General features: G+C 36.1%; 1 protein-coding gene across 1 annotated transcript in view; it reads right to left on the reverse strand.

Moving 5' to 3' along the window:
• LOC133750311 (phospholipid-transporting ATPase ABCA3-like) overlaps positions 1-25,648 on the reverse strand; it is a 101,524-nt gene that overhangs the window by 39,260 nt on the left and 36,616 nt on the right. The window contains exons 9-15 of the mRNA XM_062179849.1: positions 24,756-24,890; positions 19,119-19,248; positions 10,102-10,256; positions 9,708-9,863; positions 9,124-9,334; positions 1,623-1,773; positions 161-259 (exon numbers count right to left, since the gene is read on the reverse strand). Coding sequence (XP_062035833.1) covers positions 161-259; positions 1,623-1,773; positions 9,124-9,334; positions 9,708-9,863; positions 10,102-10,256; positions 19,119-19,248; positions 24,756-24,890 — 1,037 coding nt within the window. The remainder of the gene's footprint in view (positions 1-160; positions 260-1,622; positions 1,774-9,123; positions 9,335-9,707; positions 9,864-10,101; positions 10,257-19,118; positions 19,249-24,755; positions 24,891-25,648) is intronic.

Below are 25,648 nucleotides of genomic sequence, written 5' to 3' on the forward strand. Positions count from 1 at the left end.
GCCGGCGCCACAAGGCGGAGGATTAGCCTGTTGAGCAACGGCGCCGGCCTACCCTTACATTTCTAATATGTGAAATATTAAAGTTGGATGAGTTTACAGGAAACTGAGATGTAGACCTTTCCCTCCAAGGTTTGCCTTTTCTCCATATATTATCACTCACCTGAGGAAGACTTCTTCCATAGTAGTGATAGAAGCACCAAAGCTAGCAATACCCAGCTTTTCCTGTCTCTTTTCCAGGGCAGTAAACAGAGTTTCAAACCTAGAAGTAGAAGAGGGAGAGAAAAAGCTGGCACCAAACTAGATGGCTTTCATATTTATATCTTTTTAACCTAAAAGATATAATTTATATATATTATATAATTTATATTTTATATGTATAAAATATATAATTTATATATAATTCTGATTTTCCCTTACCAGTGAATAAAATGTAGATCATTCTTTACTTCATTGCTTTTTATAATTTCATGCTTCTAGTAAATCAGAAAGGTCAAACAAATGGAGAGAAAGAAACTAACAAATTGCTACAGCAAATTGCTTCCCACTCTACTTGGTTCTTGGATAATTATGGTCATTTTTTCAAGTTTATTTATTTGTTACTTATTTGAAAGGCAGAGCAAGAATGAGTGAGTAAGTGAGTGAGTGAGTGAGTATGAGAGAGACAGATAGAGATCTTCCTTCTGCTGATTCATTCTCCAAATGCCCAAAACAGTCTAGGTTAGGGCAAGCCATGACCAGGAGTCAGAATTCTCCATCTGGGCCTCCCATGTGGCGTCAGGGACACAAGTACTTGAGCTGTCACCTGCTGCCTCTCAGGGTGCACTTTAACATGAAGCTGGTCTGAAGCAGAGGAGCCAGCAACTTAACAGCCAAAAGCCATTGATATATTTTAGGATGATTATCACAGGTAGAGTTATGTCTTCTTTTACTCCCTTTGACAGATAACTTGGCTAACTGGAGCATTTCTACTGCCTATTTCCTGAGTTCTTGTCATCTTAAATCCAAGAGTTACCATTAAGTCATCTTATTTTAATTAAATTTTAAAAAATATTTATTTATTTGAAATGCAGAGCTATGGTGTGGGGGAGGGGGAGGCATAAAAAGAGACAGATCGAGAGATCTTCGATCCTCAGGTTCATGCTCCAAATGGCCACAAGAGTTGAGGCTGGGCCAGGCTGAAGCCAGGAATCTATACTCTATCCTGGTTTCCCACATGGGTGGCAAGGGCCTAAGCACTCAGGTCATCTTCTGTTGCCTTCCCAGGTGCATTAGCAGGGAGCTGGATTGGAAGTAGAACAGCCAGGACTTAAACTGGTGATCATATGGGATGCTGGTGGCACCATAAGTGGCTTATGTTGCTGTGCCACAATGTTGGTCCCTGATCACATTTTCTTAATACTTCCCTTCATCTGCTCACTAGAAGTGCTTTTTAGTCTACCAACATACCACACCCATGGCTATAGCCATTAAGCAGCATCTCTTTCTTCAGTGCAAATGACAGCTATGAAAGAAGTTGTATCTTACTAAATAAATAAATCTTGCTAAGTCAGAAGAAACCAGGAAAAGCACCATGATTTCTGGCTATTTAAAAATCAACCACTTAGTACTCTTTAGATTCATACCTGTGTGCATATTCTTTGGGTAGAGTAAATGACAATTCAGTTCCAACATTGCTCTCCATTGTGGCTGCTGGTGCATAATAATGAATCAATTTTGTGACTTCTTCAACATTACAATGAGGTTCCTTCACCATGACTATGTGGTATCCTACCCCTGAGAAAATTCATTTAGAGGAATTCATAAAACAATTTTTGGATTTCCCATATTCCTGTGAGAGCATGCTTAGCTTCCTATTGCTTGACTGAGCTAGAAGATACAGCATGAGACAAGTCATTTGATTACAACTCTAATGAGCCTACTAAATATTTCTTTTATAATTTCATTAATTCTTAGGAACTGATAATTATCTGGGTCATTTAACCAGATAGAGCAGAGAAAGGATCAAGTCACTGTTATCTGACTTCTCATTTTATTGACACTTAAATCTGAGAGAACAATATTAATGATTGTTAAATGTATATTTATTGGGTACATGTTATATGCCAGTCAACAGAACACATAAAAATAGTTTTATTTATATATCTTTGATATATCTTTGCAAAATATTCTTTGTACTAATTTAGTGCACTTCACTGGCCTATCAGAAGGTAGGGGTGGATGGATAGCAGAGAAAAATGCTCTTAGAGCAATCTAGAACTTGTGAAAAACATTGCAGTGGAATTTTGATAGCACAGGCCAAGACAACAGAGCTGAGGAAAATACCTCTGAATTTCATCAGTCCCTTGCTTCAATAGCAAGGGCAGAAAGGTGTAGAGAACTTCTAAAATACAGAAAATGGACAGAAGGGAAGAACAGAAAAGAGGATTTGTCAGATCCAAAAATCAGGCAACTGGAATCTAAATTACCGAAATCTCCATAATCAAATTCCTGTGTGTGTGTGTGTGTGTGTGAGAGAGAGAGAGAGAGAGAGAGAGAGAGAGAGAAAAGAAGAAGAAGAAGAAGAAGAGGAGGAGGAGGAGGAGGAGGAGGAGGAGGAGGAGGAGGAGGAGAGGAGAGGAGAGAGGAGAGACAGCAAGAAAAAGAATTTAAAAGCATGAAGAAAAGAAAGCCTACACACATATGGGACATCATTAAGTGAACAAATATCATCATATTATAATGAAACCTGAAGGGAAAAAAAAAAGGAAAACAGCATGGAGAACTCTCTGAATGAAATAATATTTGAAAACTTCTCATATCTTGAAAAAGATATAGACACCTAGATATAGAAAGCTCAAAGGACCCCAGCCAGACTCAACCAATACAGATCTTCTCCAAGGCATATTACAGTCAAATTGTCAAAAGTTAAGGACAAAGATATAATCCTAAAGAAAGTAAGAAACAAGTCTCATTACATATAAAGGAAAACCGATTATACTAACAGCAGACTACTTAGCAGAAGTCCTATAGGCCAGAAGACAATGGGATTATATATTTCAGGTCTTGAAAGAAAAAGACTTCCAACCAAGACTATTATGTCCAATAAAGCTATCCTTTAGGAGTGAAGAAGAAATAAACTATTTCCCAAACAAGCCAAAACTGCCAAAATTCATAACCACCAGATAAGCTGAAAAGAAATCCTGAAAGGAGTCATACATTAGAAGTAAATATCATAAAAACATCTTACAGTATCAAATTCACTAACAGAACAGACAATAAGTTACCAATCAACAAAAATGACATGAATTAGTTCTTATATATCGATATTAACCTTGAATGTTAACAAATCAAATTAAATTCTCAAACTAAAGATATAGATTGGCTGAATGGAATAAAAAAAGACTCAACTACATGCTACATACAAGAAACTCACCTTCACAGGTAAAGATATACATAGACTGAAAGTGACAAGCTGGCAAAAGACATATTATGCAAATAGAAAAAAAAACAGCAGAAGTAGTTATACTCACCCCCAATAAAACAGACCTTAAATCAAAAACCATAAAAAGAGACAAAGAAAGATACTATTGATGAAAGGATTGATTCAGAAAGAAGATATAACAATCACATATATAAGTAATATATAATATATATATATGCACCCAGCACAAGACCAGCCAGATATAGCAAACTTTATTAGACCTAAAGAGAGAGATAGCCTCCAATACAATAATAGTGGAGGACTTCAATACCCTATTGTAATCAATGAGCATATCAGATAGAAGAAAATCAACAAAGATACATTAGAGTTGACCTATATTATTGAACATAGGTAACTACCATACAGAGACATTTACAAAACAATTTACCAAGCAGCTACAGAATATACATTCTTCTCAGCACATGAACCATTTTCTAGGATATATCATATGTTAGGCAACAAATCAAGTCTCAGTGAATTTAAACAGATTGAAATAACATCATGTATCTTCCCAGACCATAAAGGAATAAAATAAGAAATCAACAAGAAAAACCATAGAAAATTTACAGATACATGGAAATTAAACAATATGCTCCTAAATAACCAATGGATCATTGAAGAAAATAAAAAGGAAGTAAAAAAAAACTTTTTGAAACAAATGAAAAAGCATACCAAATCCTGTGGGATAAACAAAAACAATATCTAGAGGCTGGTGCCGTGGCATAGTGGGTAAAAGCCTGCAGTGCCATCATCCCATATGAGTGCTGGTTCAAGTCTAGGCTGCTGCACTTCTGATCCAGTTCTCTGCTTTGGTCTGGGAAGGCAGTAAAAGATGGCCCAAGTGCTTGGGCCCCTGCACCTGTGTGGGAGACCCAGAAGCTCCTGGCTCCTGGCTTCAGCTCAGCGCAGCTCCAACTGTTGTGGCCAATTAGGGAGTGAACCAGCAGATGGAAGGCCTTTCTTTCTCTCTGCCTGTCCTTCTCTCTCTGTGTAACTCTGAGTTTCAAATAAATAAATAAATCTTTAAGAAAACACAAAAAAAATCTAGAGTGAAGTTTACAGAGGTATGTGCTTACATTAAAAGCACAGAAAGATCTCAAATACATGATCTCATGATACATCTCCAGGACTTAGAAAAACAAAAAAACACCAAACTCCAAATTAGCAAGAGGCAAGAAATAATAAGAATTAGGGCAGAAGTAAATCAAATTGAAACTAAAAAAAAAAAAAAAACCACACAAGAAGAACAAGATGAAAAGCTGTTTGTTGTTTTAGTATGTTACAAGGAAAAAAGAAAAAACTCAAATAAAATTAGAGATAAAAAAAGGAGCCATTACAATGAACACAAAAGAAATACAAAGATCCAAAGAAACTACTATGAACAACTATATGCTAGTAAGCTGTAAAACCTTAAAGAAATGGATTACTTCCTAGATAAATACAACCTACCAAGATTAAATCAAGAAGATATAAAAAAACCTAAACAGACTATAACAAGCAACATGATTGAAACAGTACATAAAAGTCTCACACCAAAAAAGGTCCAGGGCCTGATGGTTTTACTACTGAATTCTATAAAACATTTAAAGATAAACTAACTCCAATATGTTTCACAAATTCCAAAATACTGAAAAGGATAGAATTCTATCCAACTCTTTTTATGGAACACATTACTCTGGCACCAAAACCAAATACATAAAACAAAACTATAGATCAATGTCCCTGATGAACATAGATATAAAAATTCTCAAAAACATATTAACAAGCCAAATATAAAACTATATCAAGAAGATTGTGTATCATGATCATGTGGGATGAGTCCCAGATGCTAGGGTAATATAAAACACAACAGCAGAATGAAGAACAAAAGCCATATCATTATCTAAACAGATGCAGAGAAAGCATATGATGAGATTCAACATCCCCTTGGGGCAGCCCTCTAGTGCTGTGAGTTATGCTGTGGCCAGCATCTTATATCAGATGTCAGCATCTTATATCAGAGCACAGGTTAAAGGCTCGGATGCTCAGCTTCCAATCCAGCTCCCTGCTAATGCACCTGGGAATGCAACGGAAGATGGTACAAATTCTTGCACCTCTTCCATCCACCTGGGAGAACAGGATGGAGTTCCTGGTTTCTGGGGCATCAGTATGGCCCAGATCTGGCTGTTTTTGGCATTTGGTGATTAAATCAGCAGATGGAAGATTTTTTAAAAAATATTTTATTTATTTATTTGTGAATTAGAATTACAGACAGAGAGGGAGAGACAGAAAGATCTTCCATCCACTCATTTACTCCCCAAATTGCTACAAAGGCCAGGGCTGGGCTGATCCAAAGCCAGGAGCTAGGAGCTTCTTCTGGATTTCCCACATGGGTACAGAGCCCAAGCACTTGGGCCATCTCCCGCTGCTTTCCCAGGACATTAGCAGGGAGCTGAATTGGAATTGGAGCTCACATAATTAAGCCAGAGTGGAGAATCACTAAGGATCTCAGGAAATGCAGTAAAGACTCTAGAGGGATCATGCTTCAGTAGAAGAAATGAAATATGTATAATTGGTACTGTAGACCCACCCTGGCAAAAAAAAAAGCAGTTCTTCAGGTATTAACCTGTTCTGCAAGAAGTTCAACTGCATGCCAGGAAAGATTTGAAAAGTCTTTAAAGAGGGCTGGTGCTGTGGTGCAGCACATTAAAGCCCTGGCCTGAAGCACCGGCATCCCATATGGGTGTCAGTTCTGGTCCTGGCTGCTCCTCTTCCAGTCCAGCTCTCTGCTATGACCTGGGAAAGCAGTGGTACATGGCCCAAGTCCTTGGACCCCTGCACCCATGTGGGAGACCAGGAAAACGCTCCTGGCTCCTAGCTTCAGATTGGTGCAGCTCTGGCTGTTGCAGCCATCTGGGGAGTGAACCAGAGGATGGAAGACCTCTCTCTCCATCTCTACTTTTCTCTGTAACTCTGTATTTCAAATAAATAAAATAAATTTTTTAAAAACAGTATTTAAAGTAAGATACCTCTAGTGCAAGTGTTGTGGTGTAGTGGATTAGGCCACCACTTGGCTTGCAATGCCTGCATCCTATCTTGGAATGGTGGTTCATGTTTTGACTGTTAAGATTCCAATATAGTTTCCTGTTAATGTTTCCTGGGAGACACCAAATGAAGGCTCAAGTACATGGGCTCCTGTAACCCACATGGAAGACCCAGACAGAATACTAGGCTCTTGGTTTCAGTTTGGTCCAGCCCTGGTTGTTGTGGGCAATTGGGGAATGAACCAGTGGATGGAATCTCAATCTCTCTCTCCCTCTTCCACTTCCACCTTTCAAGTACATGAAAAATACATACTTTAAACATTAATAAAAGTGAAATACATTCCCCTAAAAATCTACATATTCACCAACATATTCACTAACGTTCACAATTTACCGCAATCAATTCAAAGTTGTTAGATAATTCTAAGTAGAAGGAAAATGTGTGACTCATAACTAGGAAAGAAGTTAATAGAAACAGAACCAGAAATTAAGACCTACAAAGTAAAAAATTCTGAAAGTTCACAAATATTAGACATGTCCTTAAAGAAAAGTCCTAGGGAGTCTTTCACTGAAGCAAAGGGAAGCGAGACTCTAAATTGAGCAGGGTTTTATTTTCTATTGAAATTAATATAAATTTTAATCCCTGGTTAAAAAAAGAAAGTTTCAACAGGATATACACGAAAAAGAAATGAAAAGAAAATCAAGACATTTTACTATATAAAACAACTAAGCAGAAAATAAGAAAGTGATAGAGGAAATAGGAACAAAAGAGCAATAAGGAATATACAAACACCAAAATACTAAAGTAATTCAATCCTTGTTAGTAATTACTTTAATTGTAAATGTATTAAATTCTGCCATCAGAAGATAGAGATTGGCAGAATTGTTAAAAAAAATCCAATTATGTTATCTACAAAAGGCTCATTTTAGATCCAGAGACACAGATTGAAAATGAAAGGACAAAACAGCTATTCTGTGAGTTGATGCAGTTGTACTAATACCAGATAAAGTAATTTCAATAATAAAAAGTTAGAGTAGGCAAATAAGGATATAGTACATTAATAAAATATTCAATACAATAGGGAGATACAAAAATTATAAATATTTACACAGCTCATAACATAACCCTCAAAATATATAGAGCAAAATTGGTAGAAATGAAGGGGGAAGTAAAAAACTCTATAGTAAGATAATTGAAGGGAGAAATAACAAGTTCTACAGTAACAGAGATTTAAATACTCATTAAAGTATCTAAAACAAACAGAAAGAAAATAACTAAGGATATAAAGGACTCCAGTAATATAATAAATTAATTAGATACAACAAACATACAAAAAACTCCACTCAATAATAACAGCATACACATTCTTTTCAAGTACACACAGAAAGTTTCCCAGGACAGAAAATATGTTATTCCAGAAATCAAACCTCAGTAAATTTAATAAAAAACAAAAACAAAAAAAAAACAGATACAAAATTATTTTCTCAGACCACAAGATGAAGTGAGAAATCAATAACAAAAAAATTGGAAAATTCACTAATATGTGAACATTAAACAATATACTCTTAAACAACTGAGGAGTCAAAGAAGAAATCATGGCGGGATTCCAAATGGCAGAATAGGCAAAGGGCAGACTGCTCTAGGCTAAGGGGAAATAGTTAAAAAAAACTCATCAGGAATTATTACAAAAGCGTGTATGGCAACAAATTGGAAACCTGGAAGAACCTATTTGCAGATGACATGATTCAGGAACCAAAAGACTCCACTAAGAGACTACTGGAACTCATAAAACAGTTTGGTAAAGTGGCAGGTTATAAAATCAACACACAAAAACCACTATGCTCCTATCTTTATATACGAAATACATGAAAATTTTATCACCTTATATAAATGATGAAAATATTAAAAAATTAAACAGAATCTTAGATAAGAGTATTCTAGAGTAAGTGATGAAGAAATTATATTTTATAAGCTAGTGCTTAGGGAGAAAACATGGAAAGAAATATGAAATACTGAGGATGAAATGATGAAATTTTATTTAGATAGTAAAAGAAGATGGAAGCATAGGTAATCCTGAATAACTACCTAAAAATGTAAGGAAGTTATTAGCATGTATTTTGTGTTTCCAATTTTCATAAAAATTCTCATGTTGGAAAAAATTATTCTTCTAATACAGAATCAGTTTGATAAGGATTTGACAAACAAGAAACCAGAAGCAGAGATATCTGGTCCTCTATATTCCATCTATAATCTCTCAATCTACAAATCAATCTATTTATTTATTTATCTATCTACCTCCCAACCATCTACTTCATAAAAGAGATAATTGCATTTTATTCAATTACATTTTAAGTAGGAGCCATGTGGGAGAAATGAACATGAAAAATGAAAAACACAATAAATATAAAGTGGGAAATAATTTTGCATCTTGAAGAAAATATGAGCATTATTTCAAAGGACATTAGTTGAAAGTTAGTAGAATGGAAGAAATGATTGAAGCACTGGATAGACAATAATAAAAATTATGTTCTGAGGGTATTATTAATAGCATTAATATTAATAATTATTAATAAATAATTAATGAAATTGCTGCATTATTAAGGCATCAATATCCTAGGAATGACCAAAGGGAGAAATACCATATAATTTTTTCAGGAAAATTGAAGAGCCACAGCACTGCAAGTATCCTTGGACCATGATGGCAATGCGGTCACCTAGAACATCAGCTTCATCCATGTAGTGGGTGGTCAGTAACATGGTACGATTCTGTTTATAGTTCTGAAGGAGGTCCCAGGTGGCCCTCCTTGAGGCTGGGTCCATACCAGATGTGGGCTCATCAAGTATCACCACCTAAAGACCGGAAGGACAATTTGATGGCCATTGTACATATTATGTCCTTGTGCCACTAGTGTATTCTCCATCATGGAGCTTATTTTGGCTTTGCATTTTCAGTCATTTTGCCCAACAAAGACAGTAAGGTAAGCTAATGATATAATAAGCCAAGATAGTAAATTCAGACAAAACCGGATTAGGAATGTTGGAATAATTCTAAACTCTTGGCCATTTTATAACAAGGTTGATAATGTGAATTCCCTGATTTTCAGTTAGGAGGTTCCTTTTAGAATGTTAGATCCATATCAACTATTAAATTTGTGTCAGCTGATTTTTTTAGACCATTTGCAGTATACAATGAGGATCAATTTTTAGTTTCATTTAGTTTTACCTTAGAGTCTCCTAAAAGTGCTATAATGATGGAGAGTTTGCGCTTCATTCCTCCACTCAGTGACTTTGAAAATGCATCACGTTTTTCTAGCAGGTTAAAAGCAGACAGCATGTGGTCAATTTCCTTAAGACACTTCTTTTGAGGTATTCCTTTTATCTAGATAAAGGAGTCAGAGTTTCCATGGGTGCTTCCAACTTTATTCTTAGAAATATTTTATACCAGCTCTGTCCTTATATCACCTATGTAGTGATTTATTCCCTTTTGCCACTCTTTATATATATAAAGGAAAATTCATCAAAAGTATTCTTGAACTTTATAAGGATATTTATAGTTGCTAAACTACCTGGAGTACATAAATGGGGGAGGGGTGTAAAGAAATGTATCTTTGGCTTACCGCACTGTAGAATTGAAGGTGTTCTAATACTGTCAAGTAATTAAACAACAAATCCTGCTGGGGACACAACCCCAGTGATTTTCTGATCTGAACCATCTGGGTTGAGATATCATACCCATAAACATAGGCCTCTCCACTAGTAGGCGGATAGAGACCTAGAATCAAAAATCAAGAACAGATTGAGAAATAGCTTTTCTGAGGGAACTTGACAACGAACTACTTATTAGTACTTCAGCTTTGACATATATATATATATATATATATATATATATATGGATTACTCATTAGAATTAGCAATACATCTCAAAGAAAATTTCAGAAACTATTGGTTGCTATTTTGGGGATAATGAGATTAGAAATAATTTATTGTCCCATATCCTTAACGATATGTTTTAATTTTCAATAAGTATGAATAAGTAAAAAAAAACCACTTGAGTAGTAAAAAAGGAAAAGGTGTTAGATTATTCCAGCATTGCCATCAGCCATTTGATGACATTTATGAATTATAGTCTGTGCACTACCTTAGATTTTGACAGATTCTTGAATTCTGAAAATGCAGCCCATAGAACTGTTATCCTTGAAAAAATTAAGTTCTAGTTAGAGGAAATAACATATCTTAACCTAGAATAATTTTAGAAAGATTTAAAAACAATAGCATTTTATCTATAGCTGTCATAATTGGTTACATTTAATGGGGGAAAATATCACTTTAAGTCTATTAATTTGGAAATCCTGTTTTAAAAACACTACCATAAGGATAAATGTGTTCAGGTATGTCCATTATGAGACACCACATGTCCCAAATCACTCCTGTTATCCTACAGTCCCATTTATTTCACATTTGTTCCAAAGTTTCCAAGAGGTTATTCTAATTTTAGTTGCTTTAAAATGAGAGTGGCTATTTGGCTCTTTGACTTCCAGCTTCTGTCATGGACACTTCATTTTTAGATTTAGTAATTTAAATCTTCCTTATTTCTCCTGATCAATCCAGCTAAGCTTTGCTACTTTTATTATTTCAAAGAGAAAACTTTTGGTTTCACTAACTTTATTGTTTTTAATATTCTCTATTAACTTATACTCTAATCCTTACTTACTTTTTCTTTTTTTTTTTGATATAGACTTTTTTTTATTTAGTAAATATAAATTTCCAAAGTACAGTTTATGGATTATAATGGATACCCTCCCCCATAATTTCCCTCCCACTCGCACGCCTCCCATCTCCCACTCCTTCTCCCATTCGTTCACATCAAGATTCATTTTCAATTATCTTTATATACAGAAGACCGATTTAGTATATATTAAGTAAAGATTTCATCAGTTTGCACCCACACAGAGACACAAAGTGTAAAATACTGTTTCAGTACTAGTTATAGCATTACTTCACATTGGACAACACATTAAGGACAGATCCCACATGAGAAGTAAGTACACAGTGACTCCTGTTGTTGACTTAACAATTTGACACTCTTGTTTATGGCATCAGCAATCTCCTTAGGCTCTAGTCATGAGTTGCCAAGGTTATGGAAGCCTTTTAAGTTCGCCGACTTTGATCTTATTCCGACAGGGTCATAGTCAAAGTGGAAGTTCTCTCCTCCCTTCAGAGAAAGGTGCCTCCTTCTTTGATGGCCCCGTTCTTTCCATTGGGATATCACTCGCAGAGATCTTTCATTTAGGTCTTCTTTTTTTTTTTTTTTATTCCAGTGTCTTGGCTTTCCATGCCTACAAAACTCTCATGGGCTCTTCAGCCAGATCCGAATGCCTTAAGGACTGATTCTGAGGCCAGACTGCTATTTAGGACATCTGCCATTCTATGAGTCTGCTGTGTATCCCACTTCCCATGTTGGATTGTTCTCTCCCTTTTTGGTTCTATCAGTTAGTATTAGTAGACACTAGTCTTGTTTGTGTGATCCCTTTGACTCTGAGACCTATCAGTGTGACCAATTGTGAACTGAAGTTGATCACTTGGACTAGTGAGATGGCATCGGTACCTGCCACCTTGATCGGATTGTATTGGAATCCCCTGACACGTTTCTAACTCCACTATTTGGGGCAAGTCTGATTGAGCATGTCCCAAATTGTACATCTCTGCCCTCTCTTTTTCCCACTCTTATATTTAACAGGGATCACTTTTCAGTTAAAATTTAAACACCTAAGAATAATTGTGTGTTAATTACAGAGTTCAATCACTAGTACTAGAACAACAACAACAAAAATATTATAAAGGATAAAGTATTACATTGTACATCAACAGTCAGGACAAGAGCTGATCAAGTCACTGTTTCTCAGTGTCCATTTCACTTCAACAGGTTTCCCCTTTGGTGCTCAGTTAGTTGTCACCGATCAGGGAGAACATATGATATTTGTCCCTTTGGGACTGGCTTAGTTCACTCAGCATGATGTTTTCCAGATTGCTCCATCTTGTTGCAAATGACTGGATTTCATTGTTTTTGACTACTGTATAGTATTCTATAGAGTACATGTCCCATAATTTCTTTATATAGTCTACCGTTGATGGGCATTTGGGTTGGTTCCAGGTCTTAGCTATTGTGAATTGAGCTGCAATAAACATTAATGTGAAGATGGATTTTTTGTTTGCCAATTTAATTTCCTCGGGTAAATTCCAAGGAGTGGGATGGCTGGGTTGTATGGTACGGTTATATTCAGGTTTCTGAGGAATCTCCAGACTGCCTTCCATAGTGGCTTAACCAGTTTGCATTCCCACCAACAGTGGGTTAGTGTCCCTTTTCCTCACATCCTTTCCAGCATCTATTGTTGGTAGATTTCTGAATGTGAGCCATTCTCACCGGGGTGAGGTGAAACCTCATTGTGGTTTTGATTTGCATTTCCCTGATTTCTAGTGATCTTGAACATTTTTTCATGTGTCTGTTGGCCATTTGGATTTCCTCTTTTGAAAAATGTCTATTGAGGTCCTTGGCCCATCTCTTAAATGGGTTGTTTGTTTTGATGTTTGGAGTTTATTGAGTTCTTTGTAGATTCTGGTTATCAACCCTTTATCTGTAGCATAGTTTGCAAATATTTTTTCCCATTCTGTTGGTTGCCTTTTCACTTTCCTGTTTATTTTGTTGTACAGAAACTTCTCAATTTGATGTAATCCCAAATGCAATTTTGGCTTTGACTGCCTGTGCTCCTGGGGTCTTTTCCAAGAAGTCTTTGCCGGTACCTATATCTTGCAGGGTTTCTCCAATGCTAATAATTTGATGGTGTCTGGTCATAGATTTAAGTCTTTAATCCATGTTGAGTGAATTTTTGTGTAAGGTGAAAGGTAGGGATCTTGTTTCATGCTTCTACATGTTAAAATCCAGTTTTCCCAGCACAATTTATTGAATAGTCTATCCTTACTCCAGGGATTGGTTTTGGATCTTTGATCAAATATAAGTTGGCTGTAGATGTTTGGATTGATTTCTGGTGTTTCTATTCTGTTCCATTGGTCTATCCATCTGTTTTTGTACCATTACCACGCTGTTTTGATAACTACTGCCCTGTAGTATGTCCTAAAATCTGGTATTGTGATGCCTCCAGCTTTGTTTTTGTTGTACAAGATTGCTCTGGCTATTCTAGGTCTCCTGTGTCTGCATATGAATTTCAGCATCATTTTTTCCATATCTGAGAGGAATGTCTTTGGTATTTTCATTAGTATTGCATTGAATCTGTAAATTGCTTTTGGGAGAATGGACATTTTGATGATGTTGATTCTTCCAATCCATGAGCATGGAAGATTTCTCCATTTTTTGGTATCCTCTTCTATTTCTTTCTTTAAGGTTTTGTAATTTTCATCGTAGAGATTTTTAATGTCCTTGGTTATGTTTGTTCCAAGGTTTGTGATTGTTTTTGTAGCTTTTATGAATGGGATTTATCTTAGAAGTTCTTCCTCAGCCATGGCATTGCCTGTGTATACAAAGGCTACTGATTTTTGTGCATTGGTTTTATATCCTGCTACTTTGCCAAACTCTTCTATGAGTTCCAATAGTCTCTTAGTAGAGTTCATTGGATCCCCTAAATAAAGAATCATATCATCAGCAAAGAGGGATAGTTTGAGTTCTTCCTTCCCAATTTGTATCCCTTTAATTTTGTTTTCTTGCCTAATAGCTCTGGCTAAAACTTCCAGAACTATATTGAATAGCAGTGGTGAGAGTGGGCATCCCTGTCCGGTATCAGATCTCAGCGGAAATGCTTCCAACTTTTCCCCATTCAATAGGATGTTGGCCGTGGGTTTTTCATAAATTGCTTTGATTGTATTGAGGAATGTTCCTTCCATACCCAGTTTGCTTAGGGTTTTCATCATGAAAGGGTGTTGTATTTTATTGAATGCTTTCTCTGCGTCTATTGAGAGAATCATATGGTTTTTCTTCTGCAGTCTGATAATGTGGTGTATCACGTTGATTGTTTTGCGAACATTGAACCATCCCTGCATACCAGGAATAAATCCCACTTGGTCTGGTGGATGATCTTTCTGATGTGTTGTTGCATTCTATTGGCCAGAATTTTATTGAGTATTTTTGCATCTATGTTCATCAGGGATATTGGTCTGTAATTCTCTTTCAATGCTGCATCTTTTTTAGGGCTTAGGGATTAAGGTGATGCTGGCTTCATAGAAAGCATTTGGGAGGATTCCCTCTTTTTCGATTGTTCTGAATAGTTTGAGAAGAATTGGAGTTAGTTCTTCTATAAATGTCTGGTAGAATTAGCAGTGAATCCGTCTGGTTCTGGGCTTTTCTTTGTTGGGAGGGCCTTTATTACTGTTTCAATTTCTGTCTCAGTTATGGGTCTGTTTAGGTTTTCTATGTCTTCCTGGCTCAATTTAGGTAGGTTGTATGTGTCCAGGAATCTGTCCATTTCTGATAGATTTCACTGTGTGCTGGCATACAAGTCCTTGTAGTAATTTCTGATGATTCTTTTTATTTCTGTGGTGTCTGTTGTTACGTTTCCTTTTTCATCTCTGATTTTATTGATTTGGATCTTTTCTTTTTTTAGTTAGTTGGGCCAATGGGGTGTCAATTTTGTTTATTTTTTCAAAAAACCAGCTCCTCGTTTGGCTGATTTTTGTAATTTTTTTAATTCAATCCTGTTGATTTCTTATCTGACTTTAATTATTTCTCTTCTCCTACTAGCTTTGGGCCTGGTTTGCTGCAGATTTTCTAGATCCTTGAGATGACTTGAAAGCTCATCTATTTGGTGCCTTTCCAATTTCTTGATGTAGGCACCCTATTGCTAGAAACTTTCCTCTTAACACTGCTTTTGCTGTATTCCATAAGTTTTGGTATGTTGTGCTGTTATCCTCATTTACTTCCAGAAAATTTTTGATTTCTCTTTTGATTTCTTCTATGACCCAGTGTTCACTCAGGAGTATGTTGTTCAATTTCAATGTGTTTGCAATATGCTCTAGGGATTCCTGAGTTGCTAATTTCCAACTTCATTCCTTTATGGTCTGAGAAACTGCATGGTATGATTCTAGTTCTTTTGAATTTGCTGAGACTTGCTTTATGGCCTAGTATGTGGTCAATCCTAGAGATGGTTCCAAGTACTGCTGAGAAGAATATAAATTCTTTATGTGTAGGATGAAAAGTTCTGTTGATTTCTGTTAGATCCATTTGGGCTATAGTGTCATTTAAATCTACTGTCTTCTTGTCTATCTTCTGTCCTGTTGATCTGTCTGAGAGTGGAGTATTGAAGTCCCCCAGTACTATTGTATTGGAGTCTAAGTCTCCCTTTATGTTTCTTAACAAATCTTTTAAATAAACAGGTGCCCTGTAATTAGGTGCATATACATTGATAATCGTTATGTCTTCCTGTTGAATTCATCATTCATATTGGTCATATCATTCATATTGAATTAATCATTATATAGTGCCCTTCTTTGTCTCTCTTAACAGTTTTTGTGTTAAAGTTTATGTTGTCCGATATTAAGATGGCTATGCCTGCTCTTTTTTCATTTCTGTTGGTATGGTATATCTTCTTCCAGCCTTTCACTTTCAGTCTGTATGCATCTTTGTTAGAAAGATGTGTTTCTTGTAAGCAGCAAATAGATGGGTTTTGTTCCTTAACCCAATCAGTCAATTTGTGTCTTTTAACTGGACAGTAGAGGCCATTAACGTTCAATGTGACTAATGATAAGTAGTAACTTTGCCCTGCCATTTCCCCAAAGATACTTTCTAATATGCTTTGAGTTTCCTGTGATCTTTTGCTGTGAGGTTTCCTTTCTTTACCTTCTTTCATATTGGTGACCGTGTTTCTGTGTTTCTGTGTGTAACACATCTTTAAGCATCTTTTGCAGGGCTGGACGAGTGGCAACAAATTCTTTCAATTTCTATTTGCTGTGAAAGGTCTTTATTTCACCTTCATTCACAAATGAGAGCTTTGGCAGGATATAATATTCTGGGCTGGCAGTTTTTCTCTCTTAGCACCTGGGCTATGTCTCGCCATTCCCTCCTAGCTTGTAGGGTTTCTGATGAGAAGTCTGCTGTGAGTCTAATTGGAGATCCTCTGAGAGTAATCTGAGTTTCTCTCTTGCACATTTTAAGATCTTTTCTTTATGTTTCACTGTGGTGAGTTTGATTACAACGTGTCCTGGTGAGGCTCTCTTTTGGTCATGTTTACTAGGGGTTCTATGAGCTTCCTGTACTAGGATGTCTCTGTCTTTCTCCAAATCCGGGAAGTTCTCTGCAAGTATCTCACTAAAAAGGCCTTCTAATCCTTTCTCTCTCTCCATGCCTTCAGGAACTCCTAGAACCTGAATATTGGGTTTTTTAATAGTATCTTGTAGATTCCCAACAATATTTTTTAGATTTCTAATTTCCTCTTCTTTTCTTTGGTTTGACTGTATACTTTCCTGTTCTCTGTCTTCTAAGTCTGATATTCTCTCTTCTGTTTCACTGACTCTGTTTTTAAGGCTCTCTAATGTGTTTGTCATTTGATCTATTGAGTTCTTCATTTCATTTTGATTTCTCTTCACTATCACACTTTCCTGTCCTACTAGTTTCTTCATTTCATTTTGATTCCTCCTTAAGATTTCATTTTCTTGAAGGAGATTTTCTATCCTGTCCAGTATGGATTTTTGTAGCTCAAGCTTTTTTTTTGAAAACTTCTAATTGTTCTTATCATAATTTTTTTGAAATCTGTATCTTGCATTTCTTCTATCTCATCATCTTTATAATCTTGAATTGGGGTGTCTTGTTCATTTGGGGTGTCATAATGTCTTCCTTGTTCTTGTTTCCTTGGTTCTTACTTTTTCTATTTGCTTTGGGTTTAATTGCTTTTAGAGTGTCGCAAAGTGGAAGGTTAAATTGTGTATTTGCGAAATTTCTTTTTTTAAATGCAGACATCTGTAAGCAGAAATTTGCACTACTGTTTTAGTTTCATCCTATAAAATTATTTGTATCAAATTATGTTGTAATTTCTGCTTTGATCATAAATAAATTGATTCCCGCAAAAGAGTGAATTTCCAAAACTTACTTGTCATTAATTTATAACTTTACTCATTGTGATGAGAAACTATACTTTGTGAGATTCAAATATTTTAAATTCATTGAGGTTTGTTTTATGGCTTACTGTATCACCTATAATGGAGAATGTACCATGTATGACTGAGAAGTGTCAAACATGTTCAGGAATATTCTCCAGTTTCTTTTCTGAGTAATTTATCTGCTTCTATTCTTTAACTTTCTTTTTTTCTTAAAGATTTATTTATTTGAAAGTCAGAATTATAGAGAGAGAATGAGAAAGAGACAAAGATCTTTCATCCACTGGTTCACTCCTGCAGATGGCTGCAACAGCCAGGCCTGGGCCTGGTTGAAGCCAGGAGCCATGAGCTTCGTCTGGGTTTCATGTGGGTGTAGAGGCCCAGGGACCAGGGTCATCTTCTGCTACTTTCCCAGGCCATTAGCACAGAGCTGGATCAGAAGTGGAGCAGCCAGGAATCAAACCAGCACCCATATAGGATGATGGCATTGGAGGCGGTGGCTTTATCCACTATACCGCAATGCCAGCCTTTCCCTCTTCTTTGGAGCTATTATTATTACACACATTACATCTACAAGCATATATGTAATCAACTATAATATACTTAGTTTTGTGTTTAATAAGGAAGCTAAGAAACAAAAGTGAGAAAGTATATATTTAAAGATTTATTTATTTTCTTTGAAAGGCAGAGTTACAAAGAGAGAGAGAGAAGGAGAGACAGAAGGAGAACCATCCACTGGTTCACCTCCCAAATAGCAGCAATAGGCAGAGCTGGGCCAGAACAAAGCCACGAGACAGGAGCCTCTTACAGGTCTCACACATGGGTGGAGGCACCCAAACCCTTGGGCCATTTTCCAGTGCTTTTCCAGGAGCATTAGCAGGGAGTTGGATGGGAAGTGGAGCAGCCAGGATCGAACTGGCATCCATATAGGAAGCTGTTGGTTCAGGCGGTGGTTTAACCCACTACACCACAGTGAAAGTATATATTAATAGAGTTTGTTATATTTACCTTAGTATTTATCACTGTTGGTTCTCTTTAGTTGTTTCTGAGTGTGTGCTGCCCTCTAGCATAATTTCATTATTCTACTATTTTTTTTATTCTCACCTAATTTCTTTGTGCTGTTATTATCAAGTATTCACATAATATCTTTATATCTATTACAGGTCCAACAATAAAATTGTATATGTACTGTAATACAATTTCTTTTTAAACTACTTGAGGAAATAATATTTATACTATCTATTTTTGATTACCTATATTTATTAGTTGTGTATGTATACTCAAATGGAAGGTATGTTCTATATAGATATTAAGGATTGTTACATCTTATCTTGCTAGTGGATTGTCCTTTTTGTAATCATATAATATCTCTCTCTCCAAATAAATTCTAAATTTGAAACTTTAAAATGATTATTTGCAAACTTTAAAATGAAGTGTATTACTAAGCCACATGCCTCTGAAATGACCAAATTGTATAGGATACCTGAAGGCCTCATTGTTTCTGTATAAAAACACTGTCTGAACAGAGTTGAACACCTACCTGATAGAATGGACATGGTAGTGGATTTTCCTGCCCCATTGTGTCCTAGAAGAACAGTGATCTGTCCCTCATATAAATTCAGAGACAATTCCTTTATAGCTACTTTAGTAGTGCCCTTATCTTGGAATACCTGTGGGGGGGAAATCCATAAATGCTAATTTTATAACTATAACAACTACTTTGGAAGAAAAAGCACCCATTTCAACTGTCTATAGAAGAAACAATGCTACATCATTGATCTCATGAGGAAAAAAATAAAAGTATGAAATGATGAACCTGTGAAAAGGAAAAAAAAATCAGATGACACAAAGTAGGTTTTAGAATTTCTCAGAATTATAAACATCTTCTGGAAATCTCATCCATTCCTGCTTTGTTTCAATTGCTATCTAAACTGGTAATATGACACTCTTCTTCAGTCAGTCTTCATCCTAATTTGGAGGAATGACCAATTGAAAACCTATACATAGATGTTCATCTAAATTTCTTCACATGTAGACTAGAATTGCTTTCACTTAGCATACAATAGCTGGAAAGAACATCACTTCCATGCAAGTGACATGTACAAGTTGAATAATTTACTTTCTTTGAACAAATTAGAGAAGTGGGGTTTCTAGGCAACCAACTAGCCTGAAATTGAAGGAAAGACAGACACCTTCAATGAGAGATGGTACGTGAATATCTGCTTACCTGGAGTAGATATGGATGTTATTTAAGTCTGAAAAAGATTTTGATTAAATAAAGCACTGGCGGTCTGTAACTAGCCTGCTTCCTGTGCCAACCAGGCCTGTTGCTAATGTCAGTGCTGCTTCCCCAGCTCCTGCTCCTTCCTCAGGAGATGGTTGATGGACTATGTACCAGAGCCACCTACCTGAGTCTCAGGAGATCCTCAGACCCCCATCACTGCTATCATCAAGTATAACGAAAGAAGGTACAAGGAGACTACACTACTGTGCCCAACTGGAACTAGCACCAACTAGCTTTCCAAATTGATACCCAAAGATACATCAAAAGCTTCCCAATGAAAGATAAAGAGAATTAATCTGCCAGATGTGTAAATATCACAAAGGGACAGAAGAGGCATGAAAAAGCAATGGAATATAAAACCCCAAATGTTTGAACACAACATATCAGCAACAATGTCCAGTGAAAATAAGATTAAGGAAATGCCTGAAAAACAATTCAAAAGGGAGCCAGCATGTGGTACAGCAGGTTAAGATCTACTTTCAATGCCAGCATTCCATACCTGAATGCCAGTTGCAGTCCTGGCTATTCTGCTTCCAATCCAGCTACCTGCTAATGTGCCTTGGAAGGCAGTGGAAGATGGGCCACTTGCCATCCACATTAGAGACCTGGATGGAGTTCCTGTCTCTTAGCTTTGGTCTGGCCCAAACCTAGTTGGTGTAGCTATTTTGGGAGTGAACCAGTGGATAGAAGATCTCTGTCTCTCTTTCTTTCTCTGTCACTCTGCCTTTCAAATAAATACATATTTGAAAAAATTCAAAAGAGTGATTATAATGATTATTCAAAGAGATACAGAAGAATATGGGCAGTTGACTGAAAGCAGGAATACGATTCAGCAAAGAAAGAAATCTTGAAAAAGAATCCAACAGAACTCTTGAAAATGAAGATCTTTATAAAGTTGGATGCCTCAGCAAAAGGTAAATAAAGCAGAAGAGTGAGTATCTGAACTTAAAGACAGGTCATACAAAATACTGAACCAGACAAAAAAAGAAAGAAAAAAGAAGGAAGACAGCTTTTAGATTTACAACACACACAAGTCAAATAAAAATTAGTAGAATGACAGAAATAACAAAAATCAGAGCAGAAATAAATGAAATAGAGACCAAGAAAATAACACAAAAGATCAGTACACTTAGTTTTTTGACAAGATAATTGATAAAACTTTAGACAGACTGACCAAGAAAAAGAGAATGCTCAAATAAATTCAGATATGAAAAAAGAAAGATATAACAGAAATAAAAAGGGTTTTATGACTAGTAGCATACCAACAAATTAGAAAGTCTAGAATAAATATATAAATTTTTAGATACATATAACATACCAATTTGAACCATGAAGACATATAAAATGTGAGCAGACCAATAACAAATAACGAGTCTGATTAAGTAGTCAAAAGTCTGCCAACAAAGAGAAGTCCAGGACTGAATGGCTTTACTACTGAGTTTTACCATACTTTTAAGGAAGAACTAACAAAAATTTTTCTCAAATATCCCAAAAACTGAATGAAAGGGATCCTTCAAATCATTCTGCAAGGCCAATATTACTCTGATATATGAATCACACAACAACACAACAAAAAGGAAAACTAGAGATCATTTTCTCTGATAAACATAGATGTAAAAGTTCTCAACAGAATACTAGCAAATCAAATTTAACAACACATCCATCACAATCAAGTGAGACTTACCATGGGGATGCAAGGATGGTTCAACCTACATAAATAAATAAACATAATACTTCCTATCAATAGAATGAAGGATAAAAATATGATCATCTCAGCAGATGTAGAAAAAGAATTCCATAAAGGTCAGTGTCAATTCATGATAAAAATCCTAAACTAATCAGTACAGATGGTCTGTACTTCAAAATAATAAAGGCTAAATTTTAAAATTTTAGTTGAGATGCAGAGAGAAGGATAGGGAGAGTGAGAGGGAGACACAGAAAGAAAGAGAAAGAGAAAGAGAAAGAGAGAAAGCGAGAGAGCACCGTGCGTGTGAGAGCGTTCCCGGGTTCACTCATCAGATGCCTGCCACACTGTCTCCTAAGGTCTGTATTAGCATGAGGCTAGAGTCAGGAGCTGGAGCTGGGTATCAAGCCCAGGTACTCCAATATAGGATGCAAGCATCTTAACTGCTAGCCTGAACGTGTGTCTGTTATTAAATATTTTTATTGGAAGCTTAGCCAGGGCATTTAGAGAACTAAATAAAACATATACCAGTAGGAAAGGAGGAAGTAAAATTATCCCTGATGCAACATAAATAGAAAAACCTAAAGGCATTGAAAAATAGACTATTAAAACCAATAAATGAATTCAGCAGAGTTTGAAAATGCAAAATTGACAGCATTTTTACATACCAATAGCAAACTCAATGAAAAAGAAACCATAAAGTACTCTTATACACAATAGCTGAAATAAAATATCCAGAAATAAACTTAACCTAGGATGTTTACTTGCTTGTCATACTTTCTGAACTATGGCTAATATATCAGTGCTGACTCAGAGTCTGTCAACTGGGAAGCTCAAGAAATATGGCACTAAAAATGGTGGTGGGGGCTGGATCCTTGATTGACAGGGAGATACCCTTTTAAAGTAGCTTACTCAATTGGCTGGGAATTTGGAGATGGTTGTGGTATAGAGGGGGTAGTTCATTCCACATAGGCATTTCTTCCTTCATTTACTTGATGGCTTAATTATCTTCACAGCTCAGAAGCTAACTTCTCTCAGAATAAGAAATCCAAGAGACCAAAGCCAAAGCTTAAATGTATTTTATGACTTAGCCTCAGAAAACAGTCATGTTGCTTTTAAAGTTTTTGATTTGTCTTACTTGACAGGCCTATTCAAGGGCATGAAAATCTGGAAGTGTGTATCACTGAAGGTCATCTTGGAGGGTACCTACTACATTGTGTGACAGAACATATATTATTTTCCCTATTGTCCAGAGTGAGTTTTGGTTATTTTGTGGGGCAAAGGCCACTGCACATCTTCAAAAAAGCAGAAAGAAACATGAGTTCCTAATATGGAGGAGTGGGCCATTTCTGTAGCCTAAGTGTTCAGGAGAAAGTAGGATTTGAGATTTTTGAGTCCTATGCATCCCATCCTATGTTTCATTACCATTCATTTACAATAAGGCCCTCAATCCACAAAGCTGAGAATTGAACCTTACCTAGAGGTCTATTGTTATGATTAAGTCGGGGGCTTAGTTCTCAGCCTTTTCTGCTGTTTGGCTGCTGAGAATGACAATTTCTTTATATATTTCCTGGGAGACTCATTAAATTTCACTTACCCCTGATGGTCAATCATATACAGTATTTCTTTGTCTCCAGTGTATAATTTCTCCTCAGCAATAGCTATCAAATTACACAGTCATAAAAATAAGTAATTCCCCCATATTTTTCAAGAGCTTGATGCATGCTACTAACTAGTGCATTTCTTTCCCTTGGTATACCATCCCAGTGTACCATCTATGAACTCTATACTGCTACCTTGTACCAAAATCTATCTCTCATGTTATCATTCACTTTCTTAATCAATTCTGGGTACCAATAATTGCCAGTTGGCTTTCCCCTAAAGTATACTCTAATGTGGAAGTTAGCACCCAGGAAGAAAGAAGTTACTACACAGGAGTGCTTTTGAGACCAACACCTGTGAAAAGAAGAGAATAATACAGATTTAGGAGAAAGACTAGTTGGAGTTCAATACAATAACAACAAGGTCAGCCCCACAAGGAGTTCTGTGGCTTGGATGACTATTCAGAGCAGACTTGAGCCAGAAGAAAGTTCAGGGCCTTTATAAGCCCAGCTTGAGTATTTATTGGATCTAGGCTCTTTAAAAGAAATAGGTCTAATTTGGGATGAGGTGGTTCTGTTCAGCTAAGGTTACTGTTAGAGAGGGTGAGCAGTATCCACATGGCCATGTTTATAGAGGGGCTTCATTGTATAATCTACCTGAATTTTTTCTCTTCTCCATCCTACTGCTTAACTGCTATATCATTACCTTATTTATTTTCATAATGGCATTTATTATATATTATAATTATCTTTTTTGTTCATTTGCTTGATTGTTAATCCACTTTTATTCACAGTAGAATATAAGTTCCTGTGGGCATAGACCTTATCTCACTTTTTTATTGCTGTATCAGGGCCAGTAATTAATGAATGGTCATAGCTCATGTGTCCATTGAACCAACTCCATCTAGCCTCAACCTATATACATGTTAGTAATATTCACAAAAGTGTTTCAGATGAGCGGATCTTCTGAGGATACCAAGGAAAAGTTTGAGTTTAACCAAAATTTAGACACTATGTAGTTCCATGTAGTATACATAAAGGCAGAGCAGACTACAAAAGTATAAGTATTCCAAAAATAAGTCAATTTTCAAAGACATCCTTAGCTTTCTCCAAGCTATAGAGTTAGGGACTCAGATCAAGCTTATACAGACATTTGAGAAGCAAAGGAATGCCACAAAATATATGAGTTACCTGAATACTGCTTGCGTGCAGTTTATCTAGATAAACTGAGAGAGCCAAGTGTCCTGATAAACACCCAAACAGGAGATATTTCAAGTGGATGAACATAAACCATTTGTGAGCAGAGATTAATGTTAATATAGTCAAATAATAAAGCTCCACTAGAATCTAACTTTTAAAATGAGATCAACTGTATAAGATACCATTATAGTTCATAAAAAATTTAAATCCATTCTGGAGGAAAGAGAAAATTTTGACTTTTATAATATATACATTTCATTTTGATCTTCCTTATAGGGAGTAAACAGGATGGCTATAACCTTTCATTAACATATGATATTTTTCTTGGTATTTTTCATAATAACACTTATAATACATTGGAAACTAAACTTCAGTCCCATGAAGAAAAAGAGATCTCTGAGACAATACCTTGTGCAAGTGTTTGATTGCGATACCTGTTACCAAATCAGTAGGTTCAGCTTCAAAATACTTGTTTTGAATTTTTTCTTGAAACTGGTGTGTTTCAGATTTTTTCACAGGTGGTTCTCCAAACCAGTAAGAGGGCTAAGAATGGAATAAAAATACAATCACTTCCATGGAAATGAAAAAATTAAGCATTAGAAAATACTTTAAATACTTATGGTCTGTTAGCTTTTATATTGAGATGTATTGCAAAAACTTCTTGGGACTCAATTTTGAAGCTACTTGGCTATAATTTGAACCCCTTGGGTATAGCAGCAGACTATTCTACAGAAATCATAATTATTCAAGAGACACAAAGGAAAATCACTCCTAAACTAGAGTATAGTGAAAGTATTATAATAGTCTTTGTAAGAACTTTTTTGATCAATATATGAACAAAAGATGATTTGTGAAAATACTGAGAACAGAAGGCAAGATGTATAAACCTTCTATTTTTCTATGGTTCTGAAATCTGGACTGATCAAGGAAATAAAGTTGACAGTGAATGCCCACATACAATTAAATCTCTCCTTGTTGGCTTCTAAAGACCTCCCATGCACTAAATTCTTTAAGACAGAGAGTTCAATTATTTATGAGACACTTGCCTAAAAGCCAGATTAATTACTGACACTTTATAAAGCATGAGCCTTCATGCCATGACATACAGATTATATTTATGAGGGCTGAGTATATTAGAAAAGGGCTAGTGAGGGGAGGGGCATTGTGGCACAGTGGGTTAGGCCTCCACTTTTGATGATGTTCTACTTCTGATCCAGCTTCCTGCTAATGCACCTGGGAAGGTAGGGGATGACGGTCCAAGTTCTGGGTTGCTGCCACATAGGTGAAGTTCTAGGTTCCTG

Source organism: Lepus europaeus, chromosome 21, assembly GCF_033115175.1.
Source record: "Lepus europaeus isolate LE1 chromosome 21, mLepTim1.pri, whole genome shotgun sequence".
NCBI lineage: Eukaryota > Metazoa > Chordata > Mammalia > Lagomorpha > Leporidae > Lepus > Lepus europaeus.